The 19,470-nt window shown below is 34.3% G+C and overlaps 2 protein-coding genes across 3 annotated transcripts in view; one reads left to right on the top strand and one right to left on the bottom strand.

The window, feature by feature from the left end:
* The window catches only part of lhfpl4b (LHFPL tetraspan subfamily member 4b), an 8,523-nt gene extending 2,178 nt beyond the window's left edge, over positions 1 to 6,345 (top strand). For both annotated transcript variants that reach the window (XM_073819059.1, XM_073819060.1), the window contains 4 exons: positions 619 to 1,037; positions 1,340 to 1,573; positions 2,649 to 2,712; positions 2,826 to 6,345. In XM_073819059.1, coding sequence (XP_073675160.1) covers positions 619 to 1,037; positions 1,340 to 1,573; positions 2,649 to 2,674 — 679 coding nt within the window. In that variant the 3' untranslated portion in view covers positions 2,675 to 2,712; positions 2,826 to 6,345. The remainder of the gene's footprint in view (positions 1 to 618; positions 1,038 to 1,339; positions 1,574 to 2,648; positions 2,713 to 2,825) is intronic.
* pcsk1nl (proprotein convertase subtilisin/kexin type 1 inhibitor, like) lies at positions 5,884 to 18,670 on the bottom strand. Its single transcript, XM_073819058.1, has 3 exons — positions 18,512 to 18,670; positions 11,245 to 11,783; positions 5,884 to 8,912 (listed from the first exon to the last, which is right to left on the bottom strand). The coding sequence occupies exons 1-3, from the start codon at positions 18,587 to 18,589 to the stop codon at positions 8,519 to 8,521; spliced, it is 1,011 nt and encodes a 336-aa protein (XP_073675159.1). The 5' UTR covers positions 18,590 to 18,670; the 3' UTR covers positions 5,884 to 8,518.
* Positions 18,671 to 19,470: the final 800 nt, after the last annotated feature.

Raw genomic sequence — 19,470 nt, forward strand, 5'->3', positions numbered from 1 at the left:
TTACTACAGATCGGGACTTCAGGTTTGTGAATCATTTGATTCAGTCCCAATTTTAAATGATGGATCGCATATCATTTGATTTAGATTGACACTTTTGATCCATGAATCTGCTCCAAAGTTCCGATCCTAATAAAATGATTTACAATCTGCGAACTGAAGTTGTGATTTGAATCAGATGATTTACGAACCTACTCCGAAGTTCCGATCTTAAATCAAATGATTCGCCACTTTAAAATAGCGGTTTTCTTTTTTAATATATTGTTAAATGTCATTTATTTCTGTGATTCAAAGCTAAATTTTGATCAGCCATTACTCCAGTCTTCAGTGTCACATGATCCTTCAGAAATCTTGGCTGAGATACAACTATTTGAAAATCTGAGAACTAAGGGTGCAAAAAAAAATCTAAATATTGAGAAAATCTAAATGTTGTCCAAATTAAGTTCTTAGCAATGCATATTACTAATCAAAATGTAAGTTTTGTTAAACTTACAGTATGAGATTGAATTAATATCTTTATGGAACATGATCTCTACTCAATAACTAAATGATTTTTTGGCATAAAAGTAAAATCGATCATTTTGACCCATACAATGTATTGTCCAACTTAACTATCTCCAGCATGCAGCATCACTCACCTGAGGTGGCCCGTCTATATCAGACTGAGTTCATCCGGAGTGCGCGGGCCATTGGCGTGCTGTGGGCCATCTGCACGCTCTGCTTTGCCGTTATCGAGGTGGTCATTCTTATCCAGCCCTCATGGGTGGGCACACGAGAGCTGCACTACAGAGGAGGGGGTCCGGCTCCTCCGACCGGGACGCTTGGCCTCTTTGAGGTCTGCATGGAGACAGATTGGCCCGTCCCAGAATGCCGGGGGTCTCTTCACACCCTGACCCCGCTCCCTGCCTTCCAGTCTCCCGCTGTGCTGGTGTGCATGTCTCTCACCATGGTGTGGGCCAGTGTGGGCTGCCTGTGTCTGTTCAGATTCTGCAACGCAGCAACCGTCTATAAGATCTGTGCCTGGCTGCAGCTCACAGCAGGTGAGACTCTTCAGCTGATTTACGATATTTTACTTTATTTGATCAAAAATGCAGTAAAAACTAAAAAATGTAAAATATTTTTAGAATTTAAAACAATTGTTTTCTATTTGAAGATATTTTAAGATGTAATTTATTCCTGTGATGCAAAGCTGAATTTTCAGCATCGTTACTTCAGTCTTCAGTGTCACATGATCCTTCAGAAATCATTCTAATATGCTGATTTGCTCAAAATTGAAATTTCTCCACACTCTTCTTGTCTTGAAATCTAAACAAAAAAATGGCCTCTCTGTTTCTGGCTGCAGGTTTCTGTTTGGCCCTGGCGTGTGTGTTGTTTCCGGACTCGTGGGCGTGTGCTGAGATGCGTGCGCTGTGTGGGGAGCGTGTGAGTAGTTTCTCCCCAGGGAACTGCTCTGTGCACTGGGCATACATACTGGCCATGCTGGGGGTGCTGGATGCCGGCATACTGGCCACGCTGGCTTTTGTTTTGGGGAATCGCCAAGATGCTCTGCTGCCAGATAATGCCAAGGATGGTGATGGTAAATGCTAAACTTATTATTGCTAAAATCTCTTAAATCAATCAATGGTTTACTTCCCGTTTTAAGAGAGTAGAGTTTAGTTAGTTAATGGTTTTTAAACTAAACTATAAAAAGTTTTTCTCAAATAATGCAATAAATATTTTTGATATTTCACATATTAAACATAAATTTGTTTTATACAGTGGTGTTATTGATAAATGAATCTGAAAATATAAAAAAATGTTTTTGTTAATGAAAAGATGAAATAAAATAAAACATTTGAGGAAAAATGTAAACTTACATAAAAAACCTTTAACAAAAATTAAATAGGTTGGCAATTAACATCCTCAAAAAAAATCACATTATTACCTTTTTTATTTTTGATTAAATTAAATTAACCGAAATATTGAAAACAACTCATATTAAAAAAAACTTAAATTAAAAATGAAAACTAAATGTCTAAAAATAAATGCTACTTCAAAATTTATTAATAAACATTATTATAGCACATAATTCATACTAAAAAATACTAATACTGGTTTTATATTGACAAATAATGTCTATCTATCTATCTATCTATCTATCTATCTATCTTTCTATCTATCTAGTATATTTATTTTGTATTTTTTAATACAATTATGCAAAAAAAATCCTCTTAAATATGCTTGCTTGATAATTTTGCTTAACTTTATTAAAATTATTTAAATAAAAAGTTAAATAGAAATATAAAAATATATATATTTTAACAACAAATGATCTATCTTTAGTCAATAATCAATGTTGGAAAATGTATATTTTTTATTGCTTAATAAAAAATTAATTTTGATTCTAAAAAAACTGATTCAAATTATTAATTATAATAGCATATAAATGTTTAAAATAGCACTTTATTGGCAAATTATTTTTTATTATCTTTTATTTTATATATATATATATATATATATATATATATATATATATATATATGGCAGTATGGTAAACTGTACTACTTGCTTGATTTTCTTAATTTACTCTAATGTCTAATTATACTCATTGTCATTTTATCCTCTAAAAAGATATTTGAATCATGTAATATTGTTTTCCCCTTTGTTCTCAGTGACTGGCTTGTTACTGGTAGCATAAAACAGGCCTGAGCTGTTCCTGACAGTCAGAAACTGCTGGTAAGACTGTAATCTAGTTTCTCTGGGGATTGTTTTTCTGCCACTAGCATTGGACCCAGCATCCTCAGCTCTCTCCTGCAACTCACGACATTGTTCCTTTCTCACCCTTTCAGGTGACTGTTTCATCACATCGTTTGTGAACTTCTCTTTCGACAAATAATGATGACATGAAACGTGTGAAGAGATGCTTCTCTCATCCCCCTCAGCATGATGTCATCATCCAGTGAATTCTGCTTACATAACCTGTCTGCATAGAAACAGTCACCTGGCAACAGAGTCCTCTCTCCCCCGACGGGGAACATTACTCTGATCTTGTAATGGCGTCATTAAATAGAGAAGAGGAAAGGCTGTTTTCTTTAGTGCATTTCCAAGGTACAGGCGAGGTCTCTGTGACCTGTTTGCGATGCATAAACATATTACATGAATGTGGTTTTCAGTTAAATTATTATATTTAAAGGATTAACTGTGATGTTTGTTTCCATGTACTGGATGTTTTATGCATGAATTTAAGATAAGAACTGGAGATAATTGTAGTTAAAGAATCAGCACTGTAATAGTGTAAATCTGTTCAGTTAGTTTTGTTTTTGGTCAGTAATGTCTTAAACATTCAGATTTACTGGTTTAATCGTCTTTAAGATAAAAGTAGCAAATAATTGTTTGTATTTATCGTTGGCATGAAATCAAAATTTGCCTTTTTATTTTCTTATCCAAGATCTAAATGAGTTTGTTTCTTCATCAGAACAGGTTTGGAGAAATTTAGCATCACTTGCTCACCAAGTGATCCTCTGCAGTGAATGGGTAACGTCAGAATGAGAGTCCAAACAGCTAATAAAAACATCACAATAATCCACAAGTAATTCATATCACTCCAGTCCATCAATTAAAGGGTTAGTTCACCCAAAAATCTAAATCAGGCATCCTAGATGTATATGACTTCTTTCTTTCAGACAAATTTAATCGGAGATGTATTAAAAACTGTTCTGGCTTTCCCAAGCATTATCATGGCAGTGGGTGGGTATTTCTCTTCATCCATCCAAAGCAAGTCCAATAAAGTGCATCCATCCATAATAAGAAGTGCCTCACACGGCTCACAAGGCCTACTGTAGCGAATCAATACGTTTTTGTAAGAAAAATATCCATATTTAAAATGTAACAATTACTTTAATCTAGCTTGCGCTAACAGTTGTACACTACATTGCGCATTTGTCATTTAAAACTGGCGAACGCGGACGTGCAGTGGAAAGACTGAAACAAAACAACAGTCACAAAATAGAAGTATAAAACAAGGATTTGTAAAGAAAAATGTTGGAGGATTTCGATATAACCCAACACTCAAAAAAAAAAACAAAAAAAAACACAATTTGTTGAGTCAACTTAAAATAATTTGTTACCCTGCTGCCTTAAATTTTTAAGTTCAGTCAACTCAAATAAGTTTAGTCAACTTGAAATGGTAAATTGTAATAAGTGACAACTTACATATTTGAGTTAACAAAAAATTTGGTTTGTTTAACTTAAAAGTGGGTTTGTTATCCAGCTGCCTTAAAATTTTGTCACTTAGTACAACTTAACAAATCAAGTTGACTGCTGGGTAGCAAATTATTTTAAGTTGACTCATCAATTTGTTTTTTACAGCGAAGAGGAAACTTGGTTGGAAACTTTGGTTCCTTTGCTCCTGTAAACAAACGTTGGTTTTCATGTGACTCACAGGCGCATATGCAATGCCAACGTCCAGTGTCATCCACCCAAAGCTGCTTCCATGTACGACTGTTAGCGCAAGCTAGATTAAAGTGATTATTATGTTTTAAATAGGGATATTTTTCTTACAAAAATGATATAGGAGACCTTCATTCAATGGTGTGGATTACTTGTGGATTATTGTGATGGTTTAATCAACTGTTTGGACTCTTATTCTGACGGCACCCATTCACTGCAGAGGATCCGTTGGTGAGCAAGTGATGCACTTGTAAATTTCTCCAAATTTGTTCTGATGAAGAAACAAACTCATCTACATCTTGAATGGCCTGGATGGCAAATTGTACTTTTTTGGGTGAACTGTTTCTTTAAAGGAGAAGTCCACTTCCAGAACAAAAATGTACAGATAATTTACTCACCCCAATGTCATCCAAGATGTTTGTGACTTCCTTTCTTCAGTCGATAAGAAATGATGTTGAGGAAAAAAATTCAAGAATGATCTCTATATAATGGATGTCAATGGTGCCCCCAAGTTTGAACGTCCAAAATGCAGTTTAAATGCAGCTTCAAAGGGCTCTAAACGATCCCAGCCAAGGAAGAAGGATCTTATCTAGCAAAACGATCAGTCATTTTCAAAACAAAGTGACAATTTATATACTTTTTAACCTCAAACGCTTGTTTTTTTCTGACCAATACAGTTAGGGTATGTCGAAAAACTCCCATCTCATTTTCTTCCCCAACTTCAAAATCACTCTAAATCTCTGCAGAAGTACCAACCCAGTGTTTACAAAGTAAACATGCAAAGTAGTTAAAAAAAAGGTAAAACAGCGATGTAGGACAATTTTGACGTTGAAGAAGAAAACGCGACAGGAGTTTTTTTTTGCATACTCTACCTGTATTGACCGTATTGAACTGGATTTTTTTGGAAAATGACCAATCGTTTTACTAGATAAGACTCTTCTTCATCGGCTGGGATGGTTTAGAGCCATTTGAAGCTGCATTTAAACTGATTTTAAACTGCATTTTGGAAGTTCAAACTCGGGGGCACCATTGAAATCCATTATATGAAGAAAATTCCAGAAATGTTTTTCTGAAGAAACAATTTCTTCTCGACTGAAGAAAGAAAGACATGAACATCTTGGATGACAAGAAGTAAATTATCTGTACATTTTTGTCCTGGAAGTGAACTTCTCCTTTAAAATCTGCCTCTATTCTTGTTTCACATCGAAAAATGTCACAATATGGTTTCAAAGTCAATTGCAACTTCTGCTTCATGCCGACTTTAAAACTGCATGCCACTGTTGTGTTCGTAATCGTCTTCAGCCACTGTTAAGATACAAAAAGTCATTGTCTTGTTGTGCTTCTGTTTCAGATATGCTAATAGGTTATGGTTTTATCAAGGCAATGCATTAAATGTTGAATGTGATGTAATTTCGAATCCACTTCCACTGTAAAAGCAATGCAAACTTCTAAACGAAATGTAGTTCACATACACTTTATTAGCACTTACAGTGATTTTTGTTGTTTGACAAAACTTGCAGTGCAGAGATACGTATTTTTGTACAAGATTTTATGACTGCACAAATATCGAAAAGCGTTTATATCCTTCACAAATTCATAATAGTCAGATTACAAACCCGGAGGGCAAGAAGTTGGGACAGTGATTAGTATCAGACAGAGTTTCAAAGCCAAGTCAAGGGACAAAAACACGTCATCAAGCTTGGATAGGATGCATATGACACTAAGTAGATGGTACACCACTTCAGACAGCCAATCAGAAAAAGAGAGGACAGGAAACTCACTTAGAGCAGGTTTGACATTTAGACAGGCTCTTTTGAGTTTAAACTCCTCTTGCTTACTGCAATATAAAGCAGAGGATATGATGTGTTGTGCTGTTTAAACCTGTACTGGATATCTTATGCAATAAATAGATTTCAGACATCTTTGTTTCTCAATCATTTGTTTCCTATGTAAATTTAGCTTAGTTTCTAAAACACCATATAGTAGGTGTAGATATAGCTATGTTAAACATTGTGATTCATAAGTCGGTTATTGTAAATATTAACATGTAAGGTCTGTTTGACACACTAAGTAAAGTTTTGAACAGCAGTTGTTGTAAAAGTGATTATATAATGTTTATGTTTATTGATAATCAGTGGCCTACTCTTGATAACTATTAAATTAATGGCTATTATCACGTTGAAAAAAAAATCTATATAGCAACCCAGAAATCATTTTATTTTCCATATAGAGCTGCCATTCAGTTACACAGCAGAAATACTGAAAGCACATAGTGAACCAGTTGGTATAGTTACCGCTGCTTTGTCACAATATGAAATGGAGTGTCTCTAAACCCACTGACAGCTGTAGCAAAGCTCTGATATACTGATCTCAGTGGAAGCAAACTCATGCTTCTTTCATCTGTTGAGAGACTCAGGGATTCTGGGTTGCTGAGAGGCAAATGGCCTTTAGTAGAAAGTTGCACTGTCCTCAATGCACAGGACAAAATGCACATAAATGCAGTCTTGCTCGAGCCTGGTCAGGCTGTGGATTTGTTTTTTAAAGACCAAGTGAGATATCAACAGCATCTGTATTAAAGATTAATGTGACCTTGATCCTGTTGATTCTGGCAAAAACAACAACGAGTTGCCTGTGCAAGGCAATAACTGATTATTTCCATGTAAGTAATGTCATTTAATGTCTGTACTATGGAAGCCTGTTTCCACCATGGAATAAAAAATTAAAAAGGTAATTGAGACTTTCGATCGCACGGTTGTTTCTTGCAATTCTGAGGACAATAAGTCAGAATTACAAGATGTAAACTCAGAAATCGGAGAAAAAAGTTGGAATAGCTAGATATCAACTTGCAAGTCAGAATTGGGAGTTTATATCTTGCAATTCTGACTTTCTTCTGAATATTCTGAGAAAAAAGTCTGAATTTTAAGATGTAAACTCAGAAATATGAGATAAAGGGCAGAAGTTTGAGATATAAACTCATAAATCTGAGACTAAAGTCAGAAATTAAAAAAAAAAAATTGAGATAGAACCCTAGAAATATGAGGAAAAAAAAGAATTGTGAGATGTTAATTCATTAATCTGAGGGGGGGAAATCAGAATTTTTAGATAGAATCTCAGAATTGTGAGATGTAAACTCAAAAGTATGAGAAAAACGTCAGAATTTTGAGATACAAACTCAAAGGTATGAGAAAAAGGGCAGAATTTCGATATAAAAACTAATAAAACTAAGAAAAAAGTCTGAATTTTGAGATATAAACTTAGAATTGTGTGATGGTAACTATAAATCTGAGAAAAAATTTTTTTAGATAGAACCTCAAAATTGTGAGATGTAAACTCAAAAAAATAAAGTCGGTATTTTGAGATATTGATTAAGAAATCTGAATAAAAAATCAGAATTTTGTGAAAATTGTGAGATGTAAACTAAATTTCTAGATTTTAGATAGAATCTCAAAATGTTGAGATATAAACTCATAAATATGAGGAAAAATGTCAGAATTTTGAGATAGAGACTCAGAATTTTGATATAAACTCCGAAATCTGAAGAAAAAAAAAACTGAATTTTGAGATAAAAACACTTGTGGGATGCAAACTCAGAAATATGAGGAAAAAGGGCAGAATTTTGAGATATAAACTCAGAAATATGAGACAAAATTCTGAATTTCGAGACAAAAACTCGAGAAACTATGAGAAAAGGGTAGATGTGAGTGATTATGAGTTTGAGTTTTTTTTCCAAGTCAGAATTGTGAGATATGAACTAAAAAAAGTTGCAATTAACTTTTTCATTTTTTGGCAGAAATGGGCTTCCATATTGTATAATGTCACCAGAAAGAAGAAAAAACAAAATGCATATTCCATAAGCTATTATGTGTGTGGGATTTATTATAGTATAACATTGAAACAGAGTAACATCATATCAGAGTACCTCGGCAAGCAGGGCTTGAATAGAGTTAGGCAGGTGACAATGAACGCTGGCGTATCTGTAAGCAAGTGAAATGTCGCAGTCCCAGTTAAAACTCTCGCTTGCTCTGTCTGTCTAGATTTCCTTCTATTTTCCCCCAAACATTTCCCGTTTACTCCTCTCACTTTCACGTACTCTTTAGGCTGGCAGGTACTGCAGGATGTGCTGTGCGATCAGAGCGGGGTCGTAGGTCAGGGCTCTGCGCTTGCGGCTGTGTTTTTTGGGAGGCGGCAGGTCAGTGTCTATGCGCTTCATTCTCTGCAGGCCGACGTGTGGCGTTCTATTGCTCTGCCCTGTGACGCCGTCGTCGTCCATATCCCCATCGAGCCGCTTCACCCTCAGCAGCGATGCCTCGACCTGGGGGGAGGGGCCAGGGGCGGAGTCCAGGGACCGGCGGGAGCGTTTTAGGGCGGGTCCTACAGATTGCTCCATGTTGGCCACAGCGCTCAGGTCCCGTTTAGAACGCTGGTTTGAAGGGCCTCCCTGATTGCCACCGGACGCCAAGCCAGAGAGGATCTTCTCAACAAGGTACCTTGATATTGCAAAGACAAAAAATTTGAGTTACAAACTTTTAAATCTAAGAAAAAAGTTAGAATTTTGAGATGTAAATTCAGAAATATGAAAAAACATCTAAATTTTGAGAAGTACAGTTAAAGATGTGAGGAAAAAAGTCATATTTTTGTGATATAAACTCAGAAATCTGAGAAAAACGTCAGAATTTTGAGATGTAAACTCTGAATTGTGAGATGTTATCTTAGAAATATGAAAAAAGGGGCAGAATTATTAAATAAACTCAGAAATTTGAGTAAAAAAAGTCAGAATTTTGAGATATAAATTCAAAAATCTGAAAAAAACATCAGAATTTTGAGATGTAAACTCAGAATTGTGAGATGTAAACTCTGAAAACTGAGAAAAAAGGCAGAATTTTGAGATATAAACTCAGCAATCTGAGAAAAACGTCAGAATTTTCAAATATAAACTCTGAATTGTGAGATGTAAACTCAGAAATATGAGAAAAAGGGCAGAATTTTGAGATATAAGCTCATAAATCTGAGAAAAAATTCAGATTTTTTAGATATAAACTCAGATATCTGAGGAAAAACATCAGAATTGTGAGATGTAAACTCAGAAAACTGAGAAAAAAAATCAGAATTTTGAAATATAAACTCATAAATCTGAGACAAAAGTCAGGATTTTGAGATTGAAACTTAGAATTGTGGGATGTTATCTTAGAAATATGAAAAAAGGGGCAGAACTGTTATATAAACTCAGAAGACTGAGAAAAAAGGCAGAATTTTGAGATATAAACTCATAAATCTGAGAAAAAAAATCAGATTTTTGAGATATAAACTCAGATATCTGAGAAAAACGTCAGAATTTTGAGATGTAAACTCAGAAAACTGAGAAAAAAAATCTGAATTTAGAGATATAAACTCTGAATTGGGAGACGTAAACTCAGAAATATGAGAAAAAGGGTAGAATTTTGAGATATAAACTCATAAATCTGAGACAAAAGTCAGAATTTTGAGATTGAAACTTACAATTGTGGGATGTTATCTTAGAAATATGAAAAAAGGGGCAGAATTGTTATATAAACTCAGAAATCTGAGTAAAAAAAAGTCAGAATTTTGAGATATAAATTCAAAAATCTGAAAAAAAAAAAACGTCAGAATTGTGAGATGTAAACTCAGAAATATGAGAAAAAGGGCAGAATTTTGAGATATAAACTCATAAATCTGAGAAAAAATTCAGATTTTTGAGACATAAACTCAGAAATCGGAGAAAAACATCAGAATTTTGAGATGTAAACTCAGAAAACTCAGAAAAAAGGCAGAACTTTGAGATATAAACTCAGAAATCTCAGAAAAAAAATACTAGCTTGGCACAATTCGTCTGTGCATGCTATTTCCCCAAAAAAGGTTGTCTTCATAATTTTTTGAAAACAAATTATAATAAATTGCATTTGTTTGCAACAATGTTATAATAGTATTATTTATATACTTTTTCTAGGTTTAATTAATATTTTTATTAGCTGTTTATTATTTTCTGTTTTCATTTTAAGTTTAGTTACATTTTTGGTCATTTTCTATGTGGTTTTGTCATTTTTAATTTTTTATTGTTATCATTTTTTTTAATATTACTATTTATTTCTAATTATAGTTAAAGTTTTTAATTTAACAGTTTTTTAAATAATAATTAATTTTTTTTTTCAAGTGATTTTGTTCTGTGCTTTTGCCATTTTTGTTATTATTTAGTTCTAAATTTATTTAGTTCAGGGTTTTTATTTAAAAATAATAATTTTTTTTTTTAATAATTTATTTTTATCAATTCTCTGAATTAATGGTTGAACTATTTTCAGTTGTCATTTTAATTTATTGTGTACTTTTGTCATTTTTAATATTTTAACTATTTTATAAGTTTTTCACCTAATATTTATATTATTATTAATATTTTGAATGATCTTTTATTTCTTTATCAATTTTCATTTTAATTTGAGCTAAATTGTTATTTTGTATTATGTGCATTTCTAATTATAGTATCATAATAATCATAATAATCATAATATTTGTATAAATTAGCTTTTGTGCTATACAGAATTTTCAGTTTTCGTTTTCATTGTAGTTGAATTTTTTATCATTTTGTTATGCTTTTTTTTAATATTGCTATTTAGCTTCAGTTTAGTTCAGTTAAAGTTAATTTTAGTGTTTTAGCTTATTTCGGTTAGCTTGATTTCAGCCTGTAAAAAATAACTAATTAATCAATTAATTATATTCAATTAAGAAAATAGTTTTGAATAGTTTTAGTTATTGATAATAACCCTGACTGAGGCACTGATTTGATTCTGAATGACATGTTTTCATTACCTGAGCATCTCCTGGTCTTTGTCCTGCTCTCTCTCTGGAATCCTGTTGGTGTTCGGAGCGAGTCCAGCCTGCATCAGTTTCTCCTGCTTGTAGCGGTTGAGTAGAGCCTGAGTAAGCTGAGGATCCAGAAGGCCCTGCCATGAAGCCTGGGGCTTGGCCATGCTCACGGCCTGCTCGGTCTCATCGTAGTCTGGTGGATACGGGCCCTGGAAATCACCTTCCTCCTCCTCTTCTTCCGGTTTGCCCTGTCCGTTATTCTGTGCCTCGTTCAAGAGCCGAAGCATTGACGCCAGATACGCTGCTTCCTGTTCCCGTCTCTGATCGTTCTCCACCAGCCGCTGGAGGGCCTGTCCAAGACCTTGAGCTCTCAAGACCTCTGGTTGATAGTACAGATCATTGCTTCGACTCCTGAAGTCAGCAGTGGGGTAAGACATCATCTGGGCCTCGTAGGGCACTGAATCACGCAGGTCTCGTCGCAGACGGACTCCACCTGCCTGGCTGTCATAGCTGCGACCTCCTCCACGCATGGCAGAGAGAGGCTGAAAAATAGAGAGAAAGAGAAAGAAATTAAACAGATGATTGGCGAAACATGTCTCCTGTGTCTATGTTAATAAACAGCTTTTTTGTTTGGTACAGACAAGTCTTATTTATACTCATTGTACTCTTAAGTATCATGGGTGGCAGTACACAAAGACAAATGTTATTTATTAATGGAGTTGCTTATTGTGCAGAGAACAGGGCAAATGTTTTTCCATTTCATATTGTTTCATAATGTTCAATGATCTTTTCTAAACATTATGCATGCTGTTTTTGAGTTATGCAAGCTTTTATGACCATTTATTATGCAAATGATTAAAAATGGTACAATGGCTCACATTATATAATTACATATATGGGGCATTCTACAGAATGGGTTTTAGAGTGAGAGATGGAAAGGTGTTTTTGTATGTATACAAATTGTATAATATCCAAAGTACATTTCTAGCTAATTGTGCAGTTAATTCTCAGGAAGTTTTGGAATATTTGTCTTCTCCCCAAATTTATCACTACCAAAACACAGTAATATATAATTTAATAAGAAAGGTTCTATTGACCTATTAAGATTTTGCTTACATCTTGCTTGTAAATATATTTTCTTGCTATTTATTAAATGTTTTCAGAGGTAAATCAATAACAATTACAATTTTAATAATATTTCAAGTGTGATTGCTAAGAATTGTTGTATTTTGAATTTAATTTTTCTTTGCAAAAGGCAAAAAGTTGATCATACTGATTTTAAATTTAAGGTTTCATTAGTTTGAATATACATTGAACCAAAAACATAACATAGTTCATAATTCAGTATACATTCTAAAACACTACGAAAACTAAAATACTAAAATTGTGCATAACTGTACAAAAATTGTGGTTATTTCCCCCAAATAAAGGATTATTTGGTCCCTTTTGTCACTTCCAAAACAATGATGACATGTTTCGGCTGTAACTGTTACAGTAGTGACAATTTTAGATACTTCTGAACATAGCTCAAAGATGCTAATCTGCACAGGTTGGCTAGAACAGTTGTACACATATAAAAACTAAATGTTATGGAAAAACATCCCAAAAAGTTACTTTAAAGTTACACAGATTTTTCATATCCTTGAACACATTTAGATAAAAAAGATGGGACCTATCTACTCACCATGTAGCTATGAGAGAGAGTAACACAAGAATATTTCCTGATAATAAATGTAGGGGCGTAGTTCAAATCTGTCTTGATCGTGACATGAAAATGCGGGACACATTTTTTTTTTTGGCATAAAGTCTCATAATTTACAAAGAAAATATATATATATTTTTGAACTTTTTTAAACAAATCAAAAAGATATTTTGAAAAACAACAATAAAATAAAATGCAAAAATTATTTTAATATCCTTAAGTTGAAATTTAGGGCTTAGAGTTCAGGATAGCCACCTCCCAATTGCAAGCAGGGGCGCCGCTAAGGGGGGGAAAGTTAGGACAATTCTAAGGGCCCACGCCATTTAGGGGCCCCCAGAGATCTGCTTTTGTGTGTGTGTGTGTGTGTGTGTGTGTGGGGTGGGGGGGGGGGGGGGAGGGGGGGGGCAGACATCATATTTCATAAAATTGCGAGCGGCGCCCCTGATTGCAAGTACCTATAAAATGATGATTTTATATATATTAAGCTTACTGATATTTTAAATATTATTGTGGGTTTCAACAGATAATAAATGATCTTAATAAACATCTAGGATCTGGTGCTTTTTAAATGTCTTTTGATTCTGTAGACTGGCCCATATAGTTATTCTTATTTGTCAACTAAGAACAACAGAGCTTTTCTAATTCTTAAACAAAGTTGCTGTAAACATTTTTAAATACCACACATAAAATGATACTACCTGTTTTATATAATTAAAAAAATGAATCTTGAGAAATCACATCTATTTCTGTGATAGTTCGAATCTAGACAAAACGGCAAAATATCTTAAAACCTAACGTAAATTTATTGTACTAATTTATTTACCTAGTAATGTGAATAAAATAGAAATTATTTTTCTTTTTATACGTTAAACCACTCTCGTTACTAAACTGACCAATCAGAATGAATCTTCTAATGACGCAGCGTCAACGGCGTTTTCAAACCATTCAAATCAATCAGCTTTTTCGGTATGGCCGTTTGCACGCATAACATGGGATTTGGACGACAGTTGAAGAGAAATAACAAGTTAGACGGGACGACACAGACATAAACGAGTTTACTGAAGGATAAAGTGGAGGATGAAGTTAGTCTGCACACTAGTAAGTAAATGTTAGATTGAATGGGGCCCTCCATTCATATACAAATGCGTATTGCGCTGCTAGATTTGTTCCGTTTGTTTGCTATGTTGACAGGTGAGGTATGTTTGGTCGTCGGTAGATTTATGAAAATACGTTAATTTAAAATTGTTTAGGTGCTGTAATCGACTTCAGCTATTTTGGCATCTTCAGCTAAACTTTTTTGTTGTTGTCAATTTAAAATATTGCAAAATTAGCTAGTTTGACAGGTGATGTGTCTTTGTTTTTTTTTTGGATTTGCTAATGTTAGTCCTGGCTTTGCGTCGATACTTGTATTTTTATAGATACTTCTGATTTTGGTCATTTTGATCATTTCAGCTTGACTTTTGTTGTTATTGGTGCTGCAATTTAATTATGTTAATTTGATTTATTATATTGACAGGTGACGTATATTTGGTGGGCGGGGCATCTAACTTATTATAGATGCTGTAATTAATGGTGAACGTGATTTAACCGAGTACAACCTGCTCCTGGATCAACATCCTTGTTGATACTGGAACAACATTCCAATTAAAACAATCAGAATTAAGGAATAACTTTTCAGGAAATGTCAGTTTTAGGCTTACTATCAGGGTTAGGTGCTTCTATACTCTTGTTAATCAGCTATAATTTCCCACTAATTTTAGGAATAAATTATGGGTAGGGTTAGGTTTAGGGGTAGGGATCGGGTGAAGCCTATGATTTTGGACAGTAATGTTGATCCAGAAACATGCCTTAACAGTCATTTTGGTATTTTCAGCTAAACTGCTGTTGTTATGTATTGCTTAATAATTGAATGCAGTTTCATAATGCAGTCTTGTTTCTAAATATTCTGTGCATTCCTAAAGAGACCCAACTCTGATGAATGGCAATAAGGGCAGAAGATTTTATGGTTTGTGGATTCTGACGTACATTTGCCTTTGAGTGCACAGAAACACACACCTCCCACTTCAGTGACACTTCACATACTAATCATTCATGCATCTGAGAGGAAGTATTAGTAAGCATGTTTCCTCTCTTCTCATCTGTACTCCCAGTCTCCCATCCTCACGCCTCCTCTCTATCCCCACTGAGTCAGACATTCAATTACGCTCACACATTATTGAGAAGAAAAGAAAGATGCATCCTAGAGCCTGAAATCACTGTGGTGTGCATAGCAAGCACATTCTGACAGTATGATTAACCAGCTCTTCTTCAGCGTATATTAGTTCTGTCACTGGCATTGATGATCTATGTCCACCATTACTGATAGGAGACCTGTGTCTCAGCAGTGATTTATAGTCTAGAGCCTTGAAACTGTTTCTGTACTCATGCTAGCTACCGAAACGAGCTCGAGCTCAAGCCAACAAAGTGCTGAGTCATGACATTGCCTTCACCCTCTGTGTGCAACATAATTATTCTAAATTGCAAAGCAAGCGCTGAGAGACAACTAGCAACCGTGCTCCAAAACTACCATATGTGCAAGTTTTGAGTTCTTGTAAAGCGTATTCTGTGTCAGAATGATAAATGAAATTGTTTTGGTCGAGTCAGTTCCTTAGTTCAAGTTTTATGTGGTATTTCAGGGCTGTTGTGATTAATAATAAATGAGGCAGATAGTGACGTCTGAAACTGAAGGAGCAGGATTCCTTTGAGCGCTGTGGGAGTTGAATCAGTGACTCACTCTGGCGCATTATGACGTCTGTAGCGCTCCAGACGTACACATTGCGTGTGTGGGACATCTTGCTGTTCATACCATGAGTTCAAGTGGTGTCCATGTCCTCCAGTTCCTTACCATCTGCTCCACTCCGCATTACTGTGCCAATTGTATTTTATGTATTGTAAATTTGTCTTTTGTTTTGTCTTTTGTGTGGACCCAAGGAAAACTAGCTCGTCCCACTTAGGCGACAGCTAATGGGAATCCTTTTACCAATAAACCAATAAACCAATCAGTGAACAACAACAATGTTGTTTGCTATTAAACTTAATTTTTTGTAATTAACAAAAAATTGTTAAAATAAAATATAAATATTAGATATAGATATAAATCCAATCAGTGCTAATGTTAACTAATAATATTATTATTATTATTTTTTGTAATTGCAATAAATCTAAAATATTAAATAAAAAATAGAAATGTTGCCATGGACACAAACTGATATACATACTAATATTTATACTATTAATAATTACTAAAGCTGAAAAATAAAGCTAAATAGATAAAAAAAAAACTAATAAATTAATAAAATAACAGAAGCACATAATAAAATGATTAAAATGTAAGCTAAAATTCCAAATGAACTTATAAACATAAAAGCAAATTCAAAATATTAAATGCTATAATAGTATATAAATAATACTAAAATATCACTGAACTAGGGATGTCAAATGATTAATCATAATTAATCGCATCTAACATAAAAGCTTGTGTTTACATAATATGTGTGTACTGTGTTATTTATGTATATATAATTACATACACACATGAATATAAATATTACATACATATAAAATATAAATATTTATGAATGATCTAAATTACATATAAATATATATATACATAAATATTTTTTTTAAATACCTTTGTGTGTGTATGTGTATATATACAATCATAATAAATGTCGTAAGGGTAGTTTTTTTTTTTTTTTTTAATTGAGATTTATATAGGGCTGGACGATAAATCGAACAATATTGTGAGGCGCGTTGAATAAAGCTGAATAAATAAGCTTTCCATTGATGTATGATTTGATAGGATTAGGGTATATTTGAAAATCTGGATTCTGAGGGTGCAAAAAATAAAAATCCTGAGAAAATCGCATTTAAAGTTGTCTAAATGAAGTTCTTAGCAATGCATATTACTAATCAAAATTAGGTTTTGAAATATTTATGGTAGGAAATTTACAAAATATCTTTATGGAATATGATATTAATATCCTAATGATTTTTGGCAAAAAAAGAGAAAAATCTATAATTTTGACCCATACTATGTATTTTTGGCTACTGCTACAAATATATGTGTGGTCCAGGGTTACATATTATGTAAACAAAAACTTTTATTTTGGATGCAATTAATAATTTTTACAGCCCTACACTGAACCCAGTATTTTCACATATATTGAGTCATTTTATATCTTTATTTAAATTGAATAAAATTTGTTAAGTTAAATGATAGCACATTAAGCACACTTTGGTTTAACTGATAAAAATTTGACAGTATAAATGGGTGGATGGACGAATGGATGGATGGGTGGAAGAAAACTGAGAGTGCTCTCAGAAAGCTGTTGCCATGGCAGCATTCCTCCTCCGCTTAGAGTGAAAGAGTGGCTGTTTGTTCTGCTAATGAGATTGTGCTTCCTCTCCTATTGATTTTATCCCGTGTTGTCCGTCAGATACGGCCCATAATCCTTCACACTTTCCCCAAATCACTGTAGCGTTTACATTCACCTCAGCATTACTGTGTTTCAGTGACTGCTGCTGTCCATGGTGCTGAAAACATGAGCACACACTAATGACTGCTGCACATGCTCTCTTATGTCTTACAAACTAGTTAATGGAATAGACAGCTATATCAGCCGTCCACAGATCTCTCCAAAGCATCAGTATTGTTGAACTCTCATTTTAATGATAAAAGGATCTAAAGACCAGTATATCACAGGCCCTGTTGCCTTGGCAAATGCGTAGCAACATACTTTAAAAACATTCCGAATATCATAGCAACGCCTTGGAATCATTAATGATTCTAAACATTCTACCATGAGTTACCTATTTGTGTGCTTGTTGCAAATAGGATTTTTTTTATATATATAATTCAATAAAATATTCTTAGTTTAAAACCTTATAATAAAATGCTTTCATCGGCACTAGACCAGCAGAGTCAACAAGTTCACAAGACATCTGTTATGAATGTCTCACGCTGCACCTTTCTGAAATAACATGGAGCCCGCAATTTATCGATGCATGTAATGTTTTTTATGTGATCTTGGTTTGTTTGCAAGAGCTGTTTGCTGTGCATCCATTTCTGCGCACTGCCTTTCTGAGAAATTTCCAGAATTTAATCAGGATAGTATTCGACAGTAAAGCCCAGTTGATATGTGCTCTGTTGTTGCCAGGCAATGAAGATTTGTACGCCCTATTTCACGCCATCTGGCTCGGCTGATCTCATTGCTCTCGGTGACATATCAGTTTAGCAGAAATTAACACACAGCCAAGCATAACATATAAAAACCAACTAAATAGTACATTGAGTAGTTTCACATATTCAGTATGACCAATGTGCAATGAATCATATACAAATATTTGAAATGAAATAGGAAAGTGCCCCTAAACAGAATGAAAATTTTGCATCAAATGCAAACCTCTGTATGGAAGAAGGAAGAAAACATGCAGGTTAAAATGTAGCTGTATAGAAATCAGAGTGAAATAGGCACTCAGTTTGAGCAAGCACACATGATGAGGGTCTGGTGTGGTGCTTTTGTTTACCTTTGCCTCTGGTGTGGGGATCTGGAACAGCGTCAAGGAGAGGAAGAGCAGAAGAGAGCTGGTCAGAAGGCCCGACATCCTGGAGGAGAGAATGAAGCTGCCCCTGCAATGAAGAGAAACGCTGCCACCAAACACCAACACAGAGATGGACAGATCCAGAAGGAGAGAAACACAGAGAGAGAGAGAGAGAGAGCAGAGCAGAGGGGGAGGAGCTTCACTGCTACTCTGAACAGAGATACGTGACAGAGAGAAAAAGAGACTGTGCTTGTGATTTTTTTTTTTTTTTTTTGCATGTTAAAGCTGGTGAAGAATTCATGCTGAATTCTGAAAAATAAGAGCAAGGTTTAGTAATGCACATATGGAAATGGGTACATAATGTCTGGTGGTATAATATAATTATAATTCCCAATTTCAGTATTTGGCAATATCTTTTTTTTATTGTGCACACACTTCTTCTAAATTGCATACAGATGAGAAAGCACAGTGCAAACAGCACAAATATTTGGCATACAGAGGTTAACCAGCATAGTGAAAAAGTGTAATTGCAGAACATAGACATTTCATTCATGTTTATGAATTATACCTGTAGATAAGGTACATTGAGTAAAATAAAATAAGATGTAGATATCGTTGGTAATTTACTTGAATGCCGGAAAAGTATTACAGTTCACCATGCAGAAATGTATTCGATCAGTCCGAATTGATTAGTTGCTGTTCTTTCCTCTTCAGAAACTCTGATGTCCACTTATGCATCAATATAGTCATTATCTGACACATCAATCATTGAACCTGTTGAAACAAATGCATTCTGCTGAGTTTTTTCTCATTTGCAGTGATTTTAAATGGGTACAGCAACTTATTAGCAATGTAAATTTGTTTGGATGAAACACACTAGGATGTCTCTGTCTCCACGCACATCTTCAGACTTTCTTCATACTCGGGTTTGTATTTGAGATGGT

This window comes from Garra rufa, chromosome 15, assembly GCF_049309525.1.
Source record: "Garra rufa chromosome 15, GarRuf1.0, whole genome shotgun sequence".
NCBI lineage: Eukaryota > Metazoa > Chordata > Actinopteri > Cypriniformes > Cyprinidae > Garra > Garra rufa.